The 22,820-nt window shown below is 43.0% G+C and overlaps 1 protein-coding gene across 1 annotated transcript; it reads left to right on the plus strand.

Moving 5' to 3' along the window:
- The first annotated feature begins 6,339 nt into the window (after positions 1-6,339).
- LOC116998387 (alpha-1-antitrypsin-like) lies at positions 6,340-13,131 on the plus strand. Its single transcript, XM_033063985.1, has 6 exons — positions 6,340-6,406; positions 6,668-6,742; positions 9,003-9,644; positions 10,292-10,562; positions 11,105-11,252; positions 12,812-13,131. The coding sequence occupies exons 3-6, from the start codon at positions 9,017-9,019 to the stop codon at positions 13,019-13,021; spliced, it is 1,257 nt and encodes a 418-aa protein (XP_032919876.1). The 5' UTR covers positions 6,340-6,406; positions 6,668-6,742; positions 9,003-9,016; the 3' UTR covers positions 13,022-13,131.
- Positions 13,132-22,820: the final 9,689 nt, after the last annotated feature.

A 22,820-nucleotide genomic window follows, 5' to 3' on the forward strand; every position in this document is an offset into this window, starting at 1 on the left:
CTGGTCAGTGGCTGGTTGTATTGATTTCAATTGCATTGTATGGAATTATTGTCCACTGTTATTAAAATTATATCCCAACAGTTACTAACAGTTTTCTTTTGCCAAAGAAATCAGGAAAGAGTGCAGTCATTCTTAGAAACATTGTTTTTGCTTCATCCTTCCATAGAAAATAACCACTGAGATATATCTATTAGTGAATTGTGAAGAATTTAGTAAATCAGCCTTTTAGTGATCAGTGCCATCTTTGAAAAGCAAGGTAATATCCAGCTGAGAGAATCAGTTAAAACACTGTAAGCAAACAAAATTTGAGTGGATAAATCCAAATGAAATCTCTGCAAACTACAGGTTGGCCTCTGACATTGATAGGGTCTCCAGTAGGAGGAAAGCATAGCTACAAATTCCACACTAGGAGAGTCAGTCACTTTAGACCAGGCCTGGGCACTTCCTTTGAAGGCCAAGTCATATTCCATACTCTCCTTTAGGACATTCACAGCTGATGGCATCCATCCACATTGTGTTGGCTTCTTTGAGCTGTCCATTAATGTAACCAACTCTACACAAACATTCTATATGGAAGCAGTGCTGGGAAATGTTTTAGTTTTAGTTGGCTAGATATCCAAAAGTTTCTACTGGGATTGCATTATAGATTTAATCTTGTGTTTCTTGTAAATAGAAGTTCCTTGTAAATGGATGTTCAAAAGGGATAGGATACGAATACCTGGAAGAGGATTACAGTAAATTCACGAATACAAGCCACACTGAGTAAAAGCCGCATCTCTGGGTGTTGGCAAATATTTCGTTCTTTGTCCATAAATAAGCCACACCTGAATAAAAGCCACTCTGTCATTCGCAGCGAGGACCCGCGTGCAACAAAGTTGCCAAATACTAACAGAACCGCGGCATGGCGGGGGGTTTACTGGCTCAACTAAGGCTGTGCAGGCTCGGCCTGCTCGGGGCTGCTGACGGGGCCAGGTGGCCCAGCTCGGTGGTGCCGCTCAGGGCTGGCCACCACCTCTGGGTTTGCTTGCCCCGGCCCCGCTCCCGCCGCGGCGCCGGCCGGGCACGGAGAGCGCAGACCGCTCCCGCCGTGGCGCCGGCCAGGCACGGAGCACCCCCTGCTCCCGCCACAGCGGCGGAGGGCGGGGGCAGAGCCCCCCCACTCCTCCCCAAGCCGCGACAATGGCGGCGCGGGGTCCCCCCTTCTCTCCCCTGGGCTGCGGCAGAGGAGGGAAGAAGAGAGCTCTCCCGCCTCTCTCCCCGCCCCCCGTGCTGCCTGCAGGGAGCCAGGGCAACACAGTAACACTGTAACAATCGCAGAATGCCGGCTTTTACTGGCAGGTGCTTGGCTCGGCGCCCTGGCTGGCACGTCTGGGGTTGTAAATGTCATAAAATTATTCACATATTAGCTGCCCCCGAGTATTAGCCGCACTTCCGGGTTTCCACCAAAATTTTTCTCAAATTGATGCGGCTTGTATTCGTGAAATTACTGTAATCTCAATGTTTGACTTTTCCCATCTCCCGAGTTTATATCTATTCTGGTAAATAAAGTGCTCTGAGATCTGCTCTATAACCATGAGGTCAACTGGCTCATCACAGGTCATATCCACATTGCTTAACTTTAACCCTGCAAGTTACCGCATCTACTTACTGGAAATGTCCCTTGGCCTGTGCTCACCCCAAAATATATGCTTAGCACTTGTTTGGGAGAATCCTATGGTGACATGATTCTGAAACTGAACTAAAAGTGTAAGAATGTACATGTCTGCAGGCTGATGGCCAGGCTTGTTCCCCAGAACTGCTCTGTGTACTGGGACAAACAGAGCCAGAGTGAACAGCAGAGGAGTGGGAAATGTCCATCACTCAGCCCTATGAGCTCCCTTCTCTACTGGAAATCTGCATTTTTTTGAGTAACACAAAGCTCCAGGTAGTGCTGATAGGCCTTCACAACTCCTTCTCAGAAATGAGGGAACTGGGGACCCTGATGTGGAATAAGATTAGGGAGTTCAGTAAATGCCATTCTAAACTACTTCAAGTCACAGACTGTGAGACTCCTACATACTTAGCACACATGTGTTTGGGTGGTCTCTCCTGATTATTCCTGTGCACTTGCTGTAAATGTGTATGCTTATTTTCACAGTAAATGTGAGTGCTTATTTTCAAAAGGCTGCTCTTCATTAAGGATTTGGGCCGTTCCTTAGATGATGCCACAATGCTTTGGTGATGCAGATATCAGAAACACTTCAAAGCTGAGCACTTAGAAACTATATGAAAAATATGAGAGTTTAATCCTTTTATGTTGTAACATAAATGAACCCAAATGCAATTTAAAGTGCGATACAACTTACTGTGGAAGCATAAGTGTTGTCCATCATCTATATCCTCTTTCCTCCTTAAAAATACTGAAACCAAGATTTTTGTTATGATCCAGAAAGTCTGTCAAGGACCCAGTATCTTGCTAAGTGTGGCTTGATGCTTTAAAGCTGGAATGAGCTGGCAGTAAAAGGCCATTGGAGTCTCCCTTGGTGGATGGACCCCTTGTTGAGAAGGCTCAGGACCCAAGGCCAGTATCCTGCAGCTGTCCTTCCATCAGCTGTGTGGAGGCAGGCAGAGAGAACAGGAGAGATGGAAGTGATCAAGAGCAGAGTTCCCCTCTCCTCCGACCTGGCAGTGATGTTAAAGCAGAGTATGACTGCAGTAATACTACTGCCAAATTAGTTCTAAGTCAGAGAGATATAACCATATCCCAGGTGATTAATTCATTCTCAAAGACAGTGCCAGAACAAAAGGAAACTCATGTTTATTCATTGCTAAAAATTTTTAGAAGTTATTTTACTGACAAACCAGAATGACGAATGTGGCTATAACCTGATAAAGTAATAACTACGGAAGTTCTCAAAGGGCCAGATAGATGAATTTAGGAGTTGTTTTTGCCATTGTACCCAAATATGAAATCTATTTACAATTTAACTTTATCCATGACTGCATGAAATGCTCCTTTGCTGCATGTGAGCATGTTGTCCTTAACTGTCAATAGCTCAGTGGCCACAAGCAGAGTAAGAACACAAAGCTCCACAGGAACAGCAAACCCACAGTGGAGATCCCTTTGGTTGCTGCCAATGGATATTTCTCAAAAACTTGCACTCTTCCTTACAGTTTTATAGGCAACTGACTGCCTGAGAACCTGGAAAGAGTGTTTTCTTCCTAGTCAGCTTCTCTACTGCTTTTGCTCTGCTCTCCCTGGTCTCTGGAGCCTCCAGCCAGGCTCAGGTGCTGGAAGGGATGGTTTTTAAGCTCACTGGCACTCAGGAGGATGCAACAATTTTCATTTTCTGTCATTTATTCTAATTCTGGGAGTTATACATGCCATCTCTAAGTTCTTGTACCATTGTCATTAATTCAGGATTTTGGTCTGTAATCTTAACTACTTGAATTTGATGCATCTTTTGGAAAAATAAATCCAAGCCAAGATATATTTTGAAAGGAAAATTTTGGCCTTGAGTTCTACCTACTATTGCTTATTTTCACACCTGTTTTATTTAAGTGCTTTTTATGAAACTTCCAACAACTAGTTTTGAAAAGCTTTGGTAGTGTCAGGTATGTTTATAACTCTACTATCTTCAGCTGGGAACTTAATGGAAAATATATCAGGAAAATCTGAGATGAGCTGTCAGTGACAGATTACCCATATTGAACACTACAATGCTGGCAGATTGACTCCAATGGAATCCACATCAGGCCTTAAATGCTTGTATGCTCTTGGAAACACCTCTTCATTCAACACTAGGAGATGAAGTACAGGCAAAGTAGAAAATATAAAATACTATTTTCTGAACACTGATGAAATAATCACCTGAGGTAAAATGTGTGTTATGAGAAAAGGAATCACACCTGATAATAAAAGGACGTTATTTTCTTCTGAGATATAACACAGAAGGAATAAATAGAGTATTTGGTTCTGTTTATACAGCTTTCTTCTAACAGACTGTGAGTTTATATGAAAATTCAATTCAAAATTCCTATTGCATTGGTGAAAGAAGCTGAAAACAAAGTAGGAAAGGTCAAGTTTCTATTCCCAATTCTGTCAGAGACTTTTGCTTAGCTTTCAGCTTTTTTTTTTCTTTCTGTTAGTCATGCTGGTTTTTGAAATGTGAGCCTAAAGCATTTTCATTATTTGAGGAGAAAAAGATGAAATATTTGTAAGACATGAAGAATGCATTTGGGATGACCTTTACAGAAAAAGAGAAAATACTGAAAGAAGTTGATTTTTATTCTACTTTCACTGGTTTTGCAATGATACCAATCTCCTGATTTTAATGGAGTTACGTAAGCCAGGAAGTCGATTTAGCTGAACTTAGGTACATACCTTGTGTGGTGAGCTAGAAAGTTCGTTTGGAAGACATCGTGATATACGAGTAGTTAGGGCCCGCCCTCTCCATGACGTTAGCCAATCACAACTGTACCAGAGTTACTTAAGCCGGCGTTTGCCGAGAAATATACGCATTTCACCATCGACCGTATCGGTGTAGCGAGTGATTTGTCCGGTGACTGGGATTGTAAGTGTGTGTGTGTTCACCATGGCCCACTCCAACCAGGTCGCCACTTGCCTTCGTTTTCCCCCAACAAAGGCAACACCTTGAATGATAGATCTTTATAGGGAAACAAGAAATGGCTGCATGAGGATTTATCATGTAATGTACACATTCATCTTGCTGATCTTTTGTTTTTACAGTCAGAAAACCTTTCCTCTGGAAAGCCCTCAACTTTAAAAGCTAGCATACAATAATCAGATGACCAAGCAGCAACTGAAATAAATCAATGGTATGCGATGGAACTGCTCCTATCAGGAGGAACCAAGACACATTGCACAACTGAGCAGAGTCACTGTCAGAGTAGGGAGAGAGATAATGACATTATTCCTTAATTCCTTCCATGTAGACCATTATCAGGACAAGGGGAAAAGGATGCTTGTCAGTCTTTTATATGACTCCACTGGTTCCTGGAGCTAGAGTCCCCCTGACCCAGCCACTACTTATCTCAAAGCATCCAGGAACTCCACACTCTCTTCTGTGCAATTCCCCTGGATGCCTCTCCTTTTGCAAAACTACACAAAATTTTTTGTTTGGCCTTGCATTTCCCCATGGTCTGGGGACACAGCCATTTTTAACAACAGGAATGTGCAGTGAAATCACAAACTGCTTTCCTCCCCCTCTGTTTTCACAGACTTGCTGCCTGGCTGACATGAAGGTGATACCTATGTGTGGTGACACCTTAATTTTCCATTGCCTTTAACAGAAGCAGCATGTATTATCCAAGAGTCTCTGTTTCAGGCATCTATGACCTAAGGGAGATTTTCAAAGAACTGGGCGTGACTGGTGGATTCATGAACCATGCTGGTCACTCTGGAATTGCTGGGAAGCTAATTCTTTGAACATGATCATTTGTGGGTCTGCTATAACTGCTGGTCTTCACCTTGTCTAGGAAGACACTTGGGCCAGGATCAGGGGTTCTGGTGCCTGGGAGATGTGAGCAGGGACAGAAGTAACTTTCCACTCTCCCCCGACATGCTGAGTGCTGCTGCATCTCCTGGGAGAAAGGAGAGGAATCACTGCAGCAGCTTTGCTGTTCGCAGAAATTCTTCTCAAGAAACAGTGGCGTCCTTCAGATGGTTAGCCAAGCATTAGGACTGGGCTGAAAGATTAATGCTACCTATGTAGGCAGGCCTAGGCTTGAGAAAAATATCTTGTCTTTGCTAGACTTAAACAATAGCATACTTACTACTCCTGAGACTTGGTCATTTTACATAATACTTCAATAAACTTTCTGATTACTGGCATATAGCTGGAGAAAAAATCTCTGTAGGAATATATTCTGATCATCCTGTCTTGTAAGAGAGAGTAGTTACATAGCAACAACAGTGATCGTTAATTCCTACGTGTAGATAAATTGTAAATTTACCTGGGGCAAAATCATGTACATGCAATGGAAATAATTAGTCATTGCTAATTAGGATAAGTGCCATGCACCTCATCCTTAAATAACCTTCTAAATTGCTAAATTGTGCCTGTTTCAGCTTCCTCTGAGAAGGATCCCAGTGTGAGCTACATATGATATGTATGTAATTCATGTTTATCCTATGCATAGATAGCACAAGGGGTTAAGATCTTCCATCTCCTCCCCAGTTACCATTTTGCTGTGGAAAAGTTTGCCTATTTCATCCTTCCATTTGGTTTTTTTTTTAATTTTGCTTATTTTTCAAGGCATGCTGTGCTTTGTTTTTCAAACAAAAGGTCCTTCTAACCAGTGTTCTGAGCCCATCAAATAATGTCATTTAGGGCAGGGTGGAGCTGCACCTGAACAAACTTGCTGCTGCCTTGGGTGCTCAATTAACTGGCATCATTGCATTAAGGTATCCTGGTTTTGGCCTTTTCTTAGCTTTCTAGTTCTTCTCGTGTTCTGTTTTCAGGAACTCATTTACCACAGTTATTGCTAAAGATCTTTTACTTACAGTTTAGTTTGCCTGGTCTTTCTCTTTCTTAAGAGACCTAGGTGCTGGCATCATTCTGGCTGTCTGATGGGAAACTTTAAATATTTGATATCCAGGAAAATATAGTTTACTCAATCTTTGCTTTGCAAATAACTTTTATTTGTCCTGTTTAATCTTTACCAGTGGATATTGACTTAATGCTAGAAACCAAATGAATAAGAAGGAAGAAGAAGCACTGTGAAAGAAAAGTCCAGCACAGTAAGTACCATATTATGCTTTCTTAGAAGTCTTTGAACGTATGCTGTGTGTGATCCCTGCTATTTAATGGTGAGATTATTTTTTTTTTTTTTTGTACAGTAATTGGGAATTATTTTAGCTTCTGGAAGCATGTTCTGAATGTTTGAAGCAGAGTTGATTCAGTGATTCAGCTCCCAGCAGTGACAGAATGACAGGGACATGAGCTCCAAAATGAATACCCAAATATCAATACCAAGATGAAAACCTTGCCTCTGCTCCAGAGGAATAAAGAGATTATTTAGATGAGGCACTACATGTGTAGAATAGTATTTTGTAAGTGTAGGAGAACAGTTTGTAAGGATAGTGCAGAAGGCAATATTTCCTAATGAATTACAGCTGTACTGATCACTGAGGAGTGGAGACAGCCTTGCCTGCCCAATGAGGATGGGGGTTATTCAAACACTAATCTCAGAAAAATTAGGATTTTAATTAAAAGTTAGTTATTTACTAGAATTATTTAAAAAGCAAATTAATAGATCAGCCTTGCTGAAAATAATTTAAAGTTAGCAGTTAGAAGGAAAACTAGGTTTGAGATAGTTATCTGAAACTTAAATAATTGATTGCCTGTCATCTTATGTTTGCTCAGCTGTGCTTACAATGGGAAAAGACAAAACTAGTAAGCAGACCCAAAGAACCATGGACAATGCAACCAGAAACCCATTCTGTGAAAAACTGGACTATCCCCAGTAGCCATTTGTATTGTCTTGACAGTAAAGGACAAGAGTTCAGGGCAAGGAAGTCTCACCTTACTTCCTGATTTAAGACCCCTCCCAACAAAAATTACCCCAGACTTGATTTAAGATGCATGCTAAATAGCCATTCGAGCTAATTACCATAGGAAGCAGGGATGGGAGGGGCTGGTATTGTGAGTATGTATTGGTTTGAAGCTTTTGACAATAAATAGACTCTGCGACCACCTGTAATTTTGCAGTGCCTATTAGTGGGTTACCTCATGCTTCTGCCCAGCACTGAATAAACACACAGTTTCTAACTTTAAACTGTTAGAAAGTCTTTTGTCCATCACAGTTGAGTATTAGTTTTATACCAATACCCATGTTTTGGTAAATCATTATAAAAGAGTGGGTCAGCTATTGAGAGTGAGTTGGAGCTTGAGTGTCTGCTGCAATTTGGGATGGAGTCTGCTGCAGCTTGGATTGAGTCTGCTGGCTGTGCTCTGAGGAGGTGAGGGACATGCAGCCATGCAAGGGACAGACAAGGTAGGAAGACGCTGTGAGGGACAGATAGGGTTAGGTGGCCAGGTTGGGGTTAGCCAGTCATGCACAAGGAAGAAGGGAACTTGCAGAGAGGAGAGAAGGAGTCAGTGCTTGTGGAACTACCTATGAGGAAAGGAGTCAGAGAGAAGTTCATTGAAAGAAGGCATGAAAAGTTTTTAATAAAAGACTGGTGTTGGTGCCAGTTGTGCATGTCTTGACACGCTATGTATATGGAGAGCATTCTTCTCCATATATGTTGCAGGATTCTCTCCCAAAGGACAGAAGAGAGACGGTGGGGTTATGTAGAATTTGCTTATGTCAGTTGAAGGAAAATAAAAGGTTGTCCAATTAAATATAAACAGCAAACCAGATTTCACAGTAGCTTTTCTTAAGCTCTTGAGTCTTGAGCTTTGCAACTTTATATGCAATAGAGAGTGTCAATAAACTTTCTTGATTTAGCCTCCATTTTAAAGGTCTTGGGTCAGAGCTGTTATATAAGAGGCAGAAATACAAAAACAGTTTAAGGGCTGATCATTTAGGTGGATTTTATACACTGCTATAACAGACTATCTCTGCAATGCTCGAAAACCAAAGTCATAACAAGACCATGGGCACCACAGAAACGTATCAGCAGAAGCTGGTCCCTCTGCCAAGTCCTTAGCAGATAGATGGGTGCCAATACATGAATTCAGCCATGTACCCCAAGCACTTAGGCATGCTTTGAGGCCAGGCTACTCAGAAGCAAAAAAACTATTTCACACATAATGCTTCAGAAACGCTGATTCTTCTCTGGCAATACCACATTATTGTTTTATTTCCTTTGCTCCTTGGTCACAAACTAAGATAAGTGACTAGAAATAGACTGTCCAGAAGCCAAGAGGAAGAGTACTTCTAAAAAGAATAGTAGTTCTAACAACTGGCATCTGAAAATCAGTATGTAGAATACAAAATCTTTTTATCCAGTAGACTTCTCTAGATCTGAAAGTTGCTCTGTTCTTTCCTAACAGAACTATCCAGGACAATGAAATCTGCATTGTATTTGTGTTTGTTGTTTCTTGGACTTCAAGTCCAGGGTCAACAGCAGGAACAAATACATCCCTCCCCAGAAGAAAAGTCCCAGGCTGATGTTGAAAACTTGCCTCATGTCAAGCTAGCTCCCAGCAATGCTGACTTTGCATTTAAGCTTTACAAGCAGATCAGAGGTGAGCTGGGCGACAAGAACATTTTCTTCTCTCCTTTGAGTATCTCCACTGCCTTTGCAATGCTCAGCCTGGGAGCCAGATCAAGCACACTCAGAGATCTGCACAAAGGCCTTGCCTTCAACCTGACACAGATGGAGGAGCAGGAGATTCATGAGGGATTTCAGCACATCCTCCAGATGCTGAATGACCCTCACCGAGAAGCCCAACTGAACATGGGCAATACCCTGTTCGTAGATAAAAAAGTGGAATTGCTTCAAAACTTTTTGGATCGCGTCACAAACTTTTATTTTGCTGAAGCCATTTCTAGCAACTTCCAGAATCCTCCAGAGGCTATAAAGGAAATCAATAAGTATGTGGAAACCAAAACACATGGCAAAATTGTTGATTTAGTCAAGAGTATTGATCCAGAAACCGTGATGGTGCTCATTAACTACATTTACTTTAAAGGTGAGTGACAGACATGGGTAGCAGCTATACAGATAAGCTCTGTTTCTAAGAAATAAAACTTTTTCACATTGTGAACACATCCTATCATCTAATTCAAAGCACATCTTTTTATTTTTAAATTATACAGGAAAATATTTAAAAGACAGGTATGAAAAATCATTTTCTATATGAAAAATTTAGAAAAGAATGGAAAAATAAAAGAACCAGCAGAAGTACTGATCAATGTCATATAAATTTTAAACCAGGTTCAGAGCTAAAGCTATTCAGAACTTATGATCATTTGTTGAAAGGTACAGGTGTTTGGCTGTACAGGACATGGTCAAACACAGATGACACGTGCATGAAAGGAGTAGGCCTGAAGCTTGTATAGTTGGAGTCTGTGAAAGATTTACCACTATCTGAACAGCCAAGGCTCATCTGTTTTCCACTGCAAGCCTCAATCTATACTTTTCTTATGTGATCTTTACTAAAATCATTGAAAGAAGGTCAAGCTTCTTTCCATGGCCAGGGAACAAACAACCTTAAATTGAGACAGGCTTGTTGCTGTCTCTACAGTAAAAGCATATCATTTTAAGCATCAATTAAATGTGACATGTCTTTATTAGTCACTTTGTTTTCAATTCTGTATTCGTTCTTTTTTTTCAAAGGTGCCTGGGAAAGACCTTTCGATGAATTCAGTACGAGAGATGGTGACTTCTTTTTGGATGCCAAGAATTCTGTTAAGGTCAAAATGATGCATCAAAATGACCACTTTAATGTTCACAGGGATGAGAAGTTGTCTTGCTGGGTAGTAGAAATCCCATACAAAGGAAATGTTACTTCATTTTTTGTTCTGCCTGATGAAGGGGCAATGAAAGAGGTGGAAGAAGCTCTGCTAAAAGAAACAGTGTCTGACTGGTTGAGATCATTTAAAAAAAGGTAATATTTTAATTGGGGCTTTGTTTAAATATTGAATGGGCCAAAATTACTCATCCAGGAAAGGTAAAGATTAGGATACCATGATGAGTTACTTAGTACAGCTCTGCGGAACGAGCATTACTCAGCTTCTTACACTCAGACAAGCTATCATGTGATTTCCTACCAAAGGAGAACCCTCTCAGCTCCCCCAGTCACAGCTTCCAGTTGTCAGGATCCTGCACATGGGTAGATTGCCCTCAGGAACCTGCCTTCAGTAGGAGCTATCCACTAAAAAAGAAAATACAATTTCTTTTTCTCCAGTCTGGATTATACTTTCCCTCAGTCACTTTCATAAACCATCACTCTATCCCTGCACCATGGATCAGACTGTGGCTGATGACACAGGTACCTCAGTTTCTGCTTCTCTAACATGAGATTTTTCACTGTCTTAGAAAGCCAAGCCTTAGCTCCATGGGTATTTGGGATGGGTATATACCTGAAACAGATTTTGCTTCAAGGGATCTTGCAATAACAAACTCACATGTTTATTTATTTTTTAAAAGAAAGATCTACTTGGACCTTCCAAGATTCTCTGTCTCCAGCTCCTTTGATGTTAAGAGCCTGTTAGAGAAAATGGGTGTGACAGAGGTGTTCAGTAATCGGGCTGATCTCTCTGGAGTGGCAAAAAATCATCTTCTGAAGGTTTCCGAAGTAAGTATGCAAGCAGTGATGGTAATCAAGAGATTTTTCTGCCTTGTTTCTGTGCAGGTTTAAGCCTCCAAATAGGCTGATCCTACCCCTAAAGTGTTGTCATTGCTTAATAAAGGAAGAAAAAGGTTAGGCATTAAATGGTTGTTGTTCCTACAGTCTAATATCAAATTTTTTGCTGCACAGTGATCCTACAAACTTAGCTGAAAGTCTCTGAAGAAGAAAACAACTGGAAAGCATAGCAGGAATAATTTCAAAAAAAGCTGGTGTTAAAGAAGTAATGCATGACAAGAATCATAAGTCTGGAAATAGTCATTCTTATACTATGTATACCTTTCATTATTACATTGTCTGAGCACTTCAGAATTTAAACAGACTTGTGGAAAAGGGATGGCCCCGTTTCACAAACAAGAAATGAGTACACAGATTAAAAAAATGACTTCTCTAGAGTCCCAAGGACACATGCCTTTTGTCATGAGGAAGGTGAGCCTTCCCTCTATTCTTCACTTGTCAGACTACCTCTGGTTTGGGGCTCCCTAATGCAAGGGCCATGTGGACACCCTGGAGAAGAGTCCAATGGAGGGGTGAGCTGTGTGCCTGGAGCACTGGATGAATTAGGAGAGGCTGGGAGAGCTGGAGTTGCTAGCTGGGTGCAGGGGGGTTCTTAGCATTGATATTTATTAGCTACAGATATTTATTAGAAAGATGCAGACAAGATGGACACAGACTCTTCTTGCAGATGAACTGTGATACATCAAGGGGCAACACACAAAAGATAGAAAATGGGATATTCTGATTTCCATCCTTGGAAATACTCAGATCCTGACTGGATTAGATCCTGAGTAACCTCCTCTGGTGTCAGAGGTGACACAGTGCAGGGGGGTGGATGGTATTCAATGGCCTCTAGAGGTCCTTCCATCATAGAATTTTTGTGATTCCTCACATTCCTCCCTATGTCATGTGCAAACACCTGGATTGTAGATATGGACTGATGCCTGGAAAGCCAAGTAAATTGGTGAAGGGTAAGCAGAGACTCTTGAGAGGAAATTTTAGATGTGTTTCAGACAATGAAGGAAGAAAACAGAAGGCTGTCCAAAACCAATGAAATAGCTCATGTGAATTCCTAAACACAAATTTGCTATACCCACCACAAAAAGCCCTGAAAAATCTTATCCATAGGCTGTGCTAAAGAAAGACACTCTATAAAGCTTGTCACTATTGCTTTTGCAGAGAGAAATTGATACAAAAGGAACATTTTTTTTTCTTTCATGTTCAGTATTAAAGACTCTGAGAAACAACAGAATAAAAAATATCCTCTATGTTGCTCTGTTGCTCTATGTCTCTGCAAGCAGGCATGTTTGACTCTGACTGTTGAAGAAAACTTTTCCTGAATTCAGAGCAAACTTTGCTTGTCTTGGAAAGGCTGGACACTGGTATTTTTTTTGCACCAGTTCTATATTCATAATTTAAGAACTACCTTTTCACAGTTTTGAAGCAAGCAAATTTTCCCCCAGCTGCTTCTCTCTCTTCTCTGCCTGGATTATAATCTGTTTTCCTTGCAGGCAATTCACAAGGCCACGGTGGATGTGAGAGAGAATGGCACAGAGGCTGCTGCAGTGACTCTGATACGAATAGTGGGAATGAGCCTACAACTTCCTCCTCCTCCTCGCATCACCTTCAACAGGCCCTTCCTGATGATGATTATTGACAAAAACACCGATGGCTTGCTCTTCCTCGGGAAAATTGTGAACCCAACTGCCAAGGAAGACTAGGCTGGAGCCTTTATACTCTCCAGTGCAAGAGGAGAGCTTGTGCACATCCCAGGAAATTATTTTCAAAGTAGAAGTAGAACTGATCTAATGCATAATTAACAAATAAATAAATCTTCCGTCAAGTTCTTCTTCAAAACAGACATTTGGGTACAAACATTATAGGCCATTTTTACAGAATTACTCAGGCCAAGTAGGCAGCCGTGGGATCTTCAACACATACACATTTTCTGTGTAGTTATCATGGTGTCAGGGGTTTTTGTATGCAGATACAACTTCCTGCTGTTGGCTGAGAAACTTCCTATGTCTCCCATTTCCTGTCTTCGCCTCACAAACCACAAGTCTATCCCTTTCAGCTGGGGAGCCCTTTCTTCCCTCCCTCTCACTCCACCATGAATCCCAGGAGAAGTCTCCTTCCTCTTTGGAGGGAAACAGAGACACAGAGATGTCGTACCTTTCCTCTCCTAGATGGTGGATGCTCCTTAGTAAAGAATAATCCTTTTCCATCTAGCTTGACAACTGCCTTCTACCAGCTTCAAACCTTGTTCCCTTCTGCACTTCTTACTATTTGCTCCAGAACAAGGGGCCCAACATTTCTGGCAAGGCAACAATTTAGCTTTTGTGTCAGCAAAAGCTGCACATCATTTCACAGATTATCATCTTTAATGGTCTTGTGCATGCACAGTAAAGCATGGGATCCCTAGGAGAACCAGATATGGCAAAACTCACCCTCTGGTTCCAGAAACTGGTGACTGCACCTGGAGATCATGTCTCTGTTGTTCACATGCCAGCTGATCATACTGACCTCCACTCATTTCAGCAAGCTCAGGCTGCTGAGTGTCTCCAAGACCATTCTCTCCATTCAGCTGATGTTCAGGGTGCAGAAAGGCGACTTGGGCACCTTCCTGAGTGATGATAGCAGAAGCCAACTTCATAAGCAGCAACATGTGAAGGGAAAGTTGTGCTTCAGCAGGTTAATTTCATTAACTGACAATTAAAATAGAGTAGGGTAGTAGTAAAAACATAGCTGAAAACACCTTTCCCCCAATCCCTTCCTTCTCCCAGGCTCAGTTTCATTCCTAACTCCTCTGCTCCTCTCTCTAGTGGTGCAGGAAAGCAGACACAAGGGCAGGACATCAGTTTATAATGCTTCATCTCTGCCACCCCTTCCTGTTCCTGATCTTCCTCTGCTCCAGCATGATGACAGTTGACAGTCCTGCAGGAACTGCTCTGGCATGGGTCTGTCCTGCAGGGTCCAATCTGTCAGGAACACACTGCTCCAGAGAGGTCTTCTCTCCAAGGGGTTGCAGGCCCTGCCAGGGCCCTGCTCCAGGGCAAGCTCTCCACAAGCTGCAGCCTCCTTCTTGGCCACCTCCACTTGCTCTGGTATGGGGTCCTCGAGCAGTGTGGGTTTCTGCTCCACCACAGTGCTCCCCGACCTGCACCCTGGGGCACTGCTGCCTCCCCTTCTTCTTTAGGGGCTTCTCCAGGGGCTGCAGGGCAATCTCTGCTCCAGAGTCTGGAGCACCTCCTGCCCCTTCCTCTGAATCCATCTGAATGTCTGTGGGGCTGCTTCTCTCACTCTTTAGTCATCCCTCTCACAGCTGCTAAACAATGTGTTTTCCTTTTTCTCAAATGCATTCCCCAGAGGTGCCCCCATCCTGGCTGCAGGGCTCAGTGCGTTGTGTGGTGGGTCTGATGGAGCCCTCTGGAATGGGCTGGAACTGGTCATGTCCAGCACAGCCCCAGCCTCTCCTCACAGAGCTGCCCTGCAGCCGCCTCTGCCAGCACCAGATAGACAGAAGCCGGTCCCCAGCTGGGGTTCACAATGGCTAGCACCATTTCATGGATGGGTAGAGCACTTTGATGGTGCTAATGAGCTGTCAGGAGCTCCTTCAGGGTCCTCTCAGCATCAACAGCTGGAGGGCACTTCTCCAACACAGCCTGGGCTGAGCCTCAGGACAGCTCAGGACACTGCTTCTTCCCTGAGTTTCCAGCCTCAGCTCTGCCCTCCTCCTTAGGACGAGCTGGAACCAGAGTCCACTGAGGGGGCCTGGGGATCCCTGACACTGCTGGAGGGCTTTGGCTTCTGGCTAGGCCAGGTCAGAGCTGTAAATGCTTCTGCAATGTGGTTTGGTTTGGGAGAGCCCTGGCAGGTCATGTAGTGGAGAGGAAACCATAGTGTGCATTTTTGCAGTGAGAGATAATAAAGCCTTTCATGTGAGCAAGCACAGACCTTTCCACAGTCCTACAGGGAAAAAACCCAACCTCTAGCCAACCTATTCACACAGCCCCAGACTTGCTTAATGCAAAATATTTTCTCTATAATCATCCCCTTACATCCCCCATCTCCAGATTTTAAAGAAAGAGAGCTAGCAATGCTCCATGGAAAATCTGAGTCAGCTATACCTGTCCAATGCCTTTTCTCTCTCAGGAAAATAAAATTGTTTCAGCACTGCTTGAAAGGGCAGACGGCTGTTGCTGGAGACAAGCCAAGGATTTTAGCTTTGCACAGGGTATGCCAAGCTACAAGTCTCTTCATCCACAGCTACTAATACAACTTGCTCAGTCATTGCTCCCCTGCTTTGGGAGCGGTGAGGTTTAGGGGAGTAGTTAACTGTGCACTACTTGAGACACGTTGAAGGGAAGGCAAGAATGAATGTACAGTAATTTCATGACCATAAGGCACACCGGACTATAAGGTGCACGCCCCGGGAGTCGGCAAAATCCGCAACTTTGTAGATCAGATAAGGCGCACCGGACTATAAGGCGCACTCTTTTTTTGCAGCAAGGCTCCACCCCCAGCTCACCCCACGCGGTTGCTGGACGAGGCCCCGCCTCAACCCTGCAGCCATCGGCCCCTGGGACTGCCTGGACCCGGGAAGGCGGGTGCCGCAGGGCCCCAGGCCCGCCTCCACCCGGCAGGGGCAGTTCTGCGGGCCTCCGCCTCCAGCCGGCTGCCATGGCACTTCCGGCTCCCCCCACGGCTCACAGCTCACACTTCTGGTTTGGCAAATTTCGCAACTTTGTACATCAGATAAGGCGCACCGGACTATAAGGCGCACTTCCGGGTTCGAGGGAAAATTTTAGTCAAAAGGGTGTGCCTTATAGTCGTGAAATTACTGTAAATAGAAAACTCTTCATATTGCCTCATTTCTTCCCTTCCCCTCTGCCCAATTCTGCAAAATGAAGCCCAGGGAAAAATCCCAGTTTTATTGTTTGCTAGTAAATATTAGATAACTGAATTGGAAGCCTTTGTAAAAAATCTTAATTATCCTCCTATCACAATAGTGAGATTTTCTTATGGAAACCAGTGCAAGCTCACTTGGTGTCTAATGGGTTAAATGCAGGTTTCTGAGGGTGGAAAAATTATTTCAGCTGAGAGCATAGTTCTCAGCTATGCTTTGGTAACTTCCCTGCAACTGCAAATAAGAACAATTTTAAAAAATGTTTTAAAAGGCAGACCAGTGATTTCTCAAATTAGCAGTTAAGTTCAAAGACCTTACTGGAAATTATCCTATCAGACTTCATCTATTTATTATTTTTAAATTAAAATGTTTTCACATTGTATTTGTGAAGTAGAAAACTAAATTCTGAAGATTATGATTAACAAATTTGCCAAAACCTTTGATTTGTTTACAATCCATGACTATTAACTGGAGAGGTACCTCTGGAGCTGGAACCCAAATGTTCTACACCTTGTCCTCATATTACACATATCACAAGAGGTATTTGAATGTATTGCTTTGGAAATTATTAACTTCTTCTTGGATAATCATTTGTAGCAGCATGCAGGACATGGAATTTCCCACCTAGAAAGGAATATTTGGAAAATATTTGGAATTTATGAACTTTCAACAAAATAAAAAAAAATATTTTATTTCAAATACTTTATAAATTTGGGTGCCCTAATCTCAGATTCCCTAGCCTGAGTCCCATACTAGTGCATTTCTTTTCTGGACGACAAGGGAGAAGGCTTAAACTTATAAAGTAACCAGAATACTATGGAGTTTACATCCCATTATTTGTTTTTCAAATTAGACTATTTCTATTCAACATTAAAAAAAAAAAAAAAGGGCCAGGAAAACATTCTTACAGAATGGCAAGCTGTAATCCCTGTCAATTTGTTTAATGAATGACCTGTTTTATTACAAAATAAAATATCATAGAAAATTTAATTGAATAAACATCAAGAGCAAACCATTCTGAAGACTAAAGACCTTGAGGTCCTATTCCATTTACCATACTGCAGTTATGTTCAAGTCCAAAAGTTTGTGCTTCTCTGGCATGTAAGCTTTTCCTCAGTGCTACAAGATGAAAACATGTAAAAAACCATGTGAGGAGCATAACATGCTACCTTTTAAAAGTCAGACATCTGCTCTGAAACTTGCTTTACAAGCAATATTCTGAAAACAGACAGCAAATCCCTGGATTCTGTTCTCATTTGGTTCTAATAGAACACAAGGTAATATGATGAAGTTCCTTCATTTCATTTATCTGATTTAGAAAGATGGTGTACAAGTCCATAAAAAATTTAACATGTGATATATAATTGTTACAGAGAATAAGATATTTCATAAACTTGACATACTTTTTATCCTCAAGTGTAAATCTTCAGATATGGTTTTATTTATTGTACATTAGTTTCGACTATATTAATATTTCCTCACTGAAATAAACATTCAATTCCATTCTTTCTCTTTTGTTTTTAAGCCTACTGGGAAAATCCTTTCAATATTGAGGGGACTCACAAGGACTATTTCCATGTGAATGCAAAGACCTCAGTTGAAGTGGACATGATGGTTCGAGATGGATTTTATAAAGCATACTCTGACAGGAAGCTGTCGTGCAAAGTGGTGCAGATTCCTTACAAGGGAGATGTTGCAGCATTGTTTATTCTGCCCAATAAAGGCAAAATGAAACAGTTGGAGCATGCCCTGACAAAAAGCACTGTTTCTAAATGGGAAAGATCTCTTCAAAGATGGTAAATATAAAATTTTGATTTGATGATTCGAGGTAGTCAGAATCCAAAGTCTGAATGCTATGGTCAGGTTTTACAGTTTGTATTTTTGAGGAAAGGATTAAACAACAGAACAAGTATAAAGGATCAGACCAAATACAGTAATTTCACGACTATAAGGCGCACCCTTTTGACTTAATTTTTTTCCCTGAAACCGGAAGTGCACCTTATAGTCCCATGCACCTTATCTGATGGACAAAGTTGCGAAATTTGCCAAACTGGAAGTGCGAGCTGCAATGGGGGGGCGGTGCCGCGGGAGCGCCGAGTCACGAGGCGGGGCGGGAGCGGGTGGCCACAGCTGGTAGGAGCCAAGAGGGGAGGGAGGGAGCCAGCACCTGCCCGGGCAGAACAAGAAGCCAGGCGGTGCCGGCCCTTGCCCGGGCGAGGGGGAAACGAGAACCCGGCCGGCCCTGACCCGGGCACGGAGGGAACGAGAAGTGTGAGCCCGCAACAGCCCCGAGCAGAGCCCGCCCGGAGGTGGCATCGAAGCAGCGGTGGCAAAGCCCCTGTGGCCGCCAAAAGGTGGTGCCGGCCTAGCCGCTGCGGCCGCCAAAAAGTGGCAGCAGCGAAGACCCTGTGGCCGCGGAAAAGTGACGGCGGGGAAGCCCCTGCAGCTGCCACATCCCGGCGCTAGCTGAGCCCCTTGCAGCCGCCGAGAAGTGGTGGCGGGGAAGCCCCTGCAGCTGCCACATCCCGGCGCTAGCTGAGCCCCTTGCGACCGCCAAGAAGCGGCAGCGGGGAAGCCCCTGCGGCGCCGAGAAGCAGCGGTGGGGAAGCCCCTGCGGCCACCAAATCGCAACAGCGGCCGAGCCCCTTGCGGCCCCCAAATCACAGCGCTGTGGGAGCCCCTTGTGGTCGCCGACTCACGGCGCCGCCGGAGCCCCTTGCGGCCGCTGATTCGCGATGCCGCCGGAGTCCCCGCTGCCACCGATTCACAGTGCTGCCGGAGCCCCTTGCGGCCGCCAATTCGCGGCGCTGTTGGAGCCACCCCGGCCACCGAGAAGTGGCGACTGGGAAGCCCCCGCGGCCGCTGAGAAGCGCCGACAAGTGGCACAGCCCCGGGGAAGCGCAGAGAAGCGGCGCGGCCGCAGGGAAGCAACGGGTACCACTGCCGCCAACAGCCGCAGGGAAGCCGGGACGCAGCGCCGAGTGCTGTGAGCCGTGCCAGCCGGCGCCGGGGGCGGGCGGGAGAGCCGGGGCCCGCTGCGCGGGGAGGGCGCCTGGGGCTGCATTTAAAGGCTACACCGATCTTTGAAAAATATTTGCAAATTGAGCACCTGCCACCAATTCGTTACTTTGTTGCGTGCCGTGCGGCTCCTCGCTGCAAAAAAAAAGTGCGCCTTATAGTCCGGTGCACCTTATCTGATATACAAAGTTGTAAAATATGCCGGCTCCTGGGGGGTGCGCCTTATAGTCCGGTGCGCTTTATGGTGGTGGAATTACTGTAATTTGATATTTTCAGCAAAAATTAGGATCAGCATTGCCTTGTGATGAGAGAAGGGATCCCTGAGGTGGGAAATTTAACTTTTTTTCCCCCATACATTTTTCAGTTGATGCTAAGTGTCTCCATTTCCCTTGTCTCAAGAAAAATATTTTAAGAGTGGTAATAACTGTGACATTGCAGTCAGACCCCTCTGAGGGAATGGGGAGTGAATTCCAAAAGCAGAACCTTCAAGGTTAGAAAAACAATGCAAATTTTGTCTCAAAAATGCTGGCAGCACTACTGTTTACTGTCTCATAAAGTGACTGTATTGCAGAATCATACAAGACATATGAAATTATGTCTTTCTCCTTCCATACTTTCCTATCCTCCAGACCAGCATCTTCCTATCTTCTTTTTCTTGCCATGTTTTTTAGATGAATAGACTAGCATTTTAGCACAGAAGAACCACCATCAAGTTAGGAATCTTCAGTCCAAGGCATGCTCTGATTGCAATAACTCCCATAATTTACTTCTGAATTGACAGGAGGATGGAGTTGCATATTCCAAAACTATCAGTTTCAGGCACCTATGACTTAAAGAGGATCTTAATGAATATGGGTGTGACTGATGTATTTTCTGATCGGGCTGATCTGTCTGGAATCACAGGAAACCCTGATATGAAGGTTTCAAAAGTAAGTTTATCAGCAGAAACAACCATCTATGGATTCCTTAACAGCCAATTGCCTTACCCAAAGCTCACCTGTGAAATTTTACTTATTGCTAGTGCTGGCTGATACTCTGAAATAGAACATTTATCTGATAAAGTCCCTTTAAACTCCCTCAGACTTCTCCAAGATCTGGAGATAAGGATGTTTTCTTTTGTCTGACGAGCAAAGGTGGAGGGTAGATGGAGGGGTGGGTTTAGCATTTAAGCAGGAAACTAAACACAGAGTATTTTCTGCATGTAAAACAAGTGCCTGTGGGTAACTGTGTTGTGCATGTCTTCCATTAGCATATCCACCAAAAAAAGGGCCTTATTCTCACATGCATTCTATAATTTTAAAGGATTTAGAAACTACTGCTGCCATTGAAGGCTCTGTTGAGTGCTAATGATGTAAAATGTACCAGACTTGAGAAAAACATCCCATTTACTGAAAATAATACAAAGATAAAAAGTAGCATTTTTACAGCCATTCTGAAAACAGAACTTACAATTTTCTAACATTTTGAGGCTACTAAGAGAAAAAGATTAAAAATGCCCAACAATAATTTACCAAAACATTTGGTATCAAGCTTGAATTTCTACCTGGCTAAACTGCAATGCATGTGCTGTTAGGAATACTTACAGAGCAATTCTGGAGCTCCATTTCCTTGCCTTTGGAAACGGACATTCCTGGTGAATTTGTTTGGCTATTTTACTTTCAATTAATTCCACAAGGTGTGTAGTGGCTAAGGTCTGCATTGATACACGTGTGGCGAGGAACACTATAAATGCACTCTAAATATTTGCTTAATAAGACAGCATTCCGGGTTCCTGGCTTACCTGCAATTTTTGTGAAAGGTAGTAGTTGAATTAACTTCGTGTTGATTTGAATAATTTCACACCATATCTTCCACAGACATTAATTCTTGCTGTATTTTATTGTAGGCTACTCACAAGCCCTGCTGAAGATTCATGAGAATGGCACAGAGGCTGCAGCAGTCAGCAGCATAGATTTTCTTCCTCACTCTGTTCCTCCCATTATTAAATTTGATTATCCATTCTTGCTGTTGATTTTTGATCAGCATACTCAGAGCATCCTCTTCATGGGAAAAATTGTAGACCCAACTGTAAAATGACTGGTCAGTGGCTGGTCGTATTGATTTCAATTGCATTTTATGGAATTATTGTCCACTGTTATTAAAATTATATCCCAACAGTTACTAACAGTTTTCTTTTGCCAAAGAAATCAGGAAAGAGTGCAGTCATTCTTAGAAACATTGTTTTTGCTTCGTCCTTCCATAGAAAATAACCACTGAGATATATCTATTAGTGAATTGTGAAGAATTTAGTAAATCAGCCTTTTAGTGATCAGTGCCATCTTTGAAAAGCAAGGTAATATCCAGCTGAGAGAATCAGTTAAAACACTGTAAGCAAACAAAATTTGAGTGGATAAATCCAAATGAATTCTCTGCAAACTACAGGTTGGCTTCTGACATTGGTAGGGTCTCCAGTAGGAGGAAAGCATAGCTACAAATTCCACACTAGGAGAGTCAGTCACTTTAGACCAGGCCTAGGCACTTCCTTTGAAGGCCAAGTCATATTCCATACTCTCCTTTAGGACATTCACAGCTGATGGCATCCATCCACATTGTGTTGGCTTCTTTGAGCTGTCCATTAATGTAACCAACTCTACACAAATATCCTATGTGGAAGCAGTGCTGGGAAATGTTTTAGTTGGCTAGATATCCAAAAGTTTCTGCTGGGATTGCATTATAGATTTAATCTTGTGTTTCTTGTAAATAGAAGTCCCTTGTAAATGGATGTTCAAAAGGGATAGGATACGAATACCTGGAAGAGGATTAATCTCAATGTTTGCCTTTTCCCATCTCCAGAGTTTATATCTATTCTAGTAAATAAAGTTCTCTAAGATCTGTTCTATAACCATGAGGTCAACTGGCTCATCACAGGTCATATCCACATTGCTTAACTGTAACCCTGCAAGTTACCCCATCTATTTATTGGAAATGTCCCTTGGCCTGTGCTAACCTCAAAATATATGCTTAGCACTTGTTTGGGAGAATCCTATGGTGACATGATTCTGAAACTGAACTAAAAGTGTAAGAATGTATGTGTCTGCAGGCTGATGGCCAGGCTTGTTCCCCAGAACTGCTCGGTGTACTGGGACAAACAGAGCTAGAGTGAACAGCAGAGGAGTGGGAAATGTCCCTTCGTCACTCAGCCCTATGAGATCCCCTCTCTACCAGAAATCTGCATTTTTTTGAGTAACACAAAGTTCCAGGTAGTGCTGATAGGCCTTCACAACTACTTCTCAGAAATGAGGGAACTGGGGACCATGATGTGGAATAAGATTAGGGAGTTCAGTAAATGCCATTCTAAACTACTTCAAGTCACAGACTGTGAGACACCGAAATACTCAGCACAGATGTGTTTGGGTGGTCTCTCCTGATTAGTCCTGTTCACTTGCTGTAAATGTGTATGCTTATTTTCACAGTAAATATGAGTGCTTATTTTCAAAAGGCTGCTCTTCATTAAGGATTTGAGCTGTTCCTTAGATGATGCCACAATGCTTTGATGATGCAGATACCAGAAACACTTCAAAGCTGAGCAATTAGAAACTATATGAAAGCTTGATGCT

The sequence above is a fragment of the Catharus ustulatus genome, chromosome 6 (assembly GCF_009819885.2).
Source record: "Catharus ustulatus isolate bCatUst1 chromosome 6, bCatUst1.pri.v2, whole genome shotgun sequence".
Classification (NCBI taxonomy): domain Eukaryota; kingdom Metazoa; phylum Chordata; class Aves; order Passeriformes; family Turdidae; genus Catharus; species Catharus ustulatus.

Bases quoted from the DNA above. Each gene is read 5' to 3' on its own strand.
- LOC116998387 (XM_033063985.1), top strand. From the start codon at position 9,017: ATGAAATCTGCATTGTATTTGTGTTTGTTGTTTCTTGGACTTCAAGTC. The intron at 10,563-11,104 runs GTAATATTTTAA...ATTTTTTAAAAG, and splicing joins TTGAGATCATTTAAAAAAAG to AAAGATCTACTTGGACCTTC. The intron at 11,253-12,811 runs GTAAGTATGCAA...TTTTCCTTGCAG, and splicing joins ATCTTCTGAAGGTTTCCGAA to GCAATTCACAAGGCCACGGT.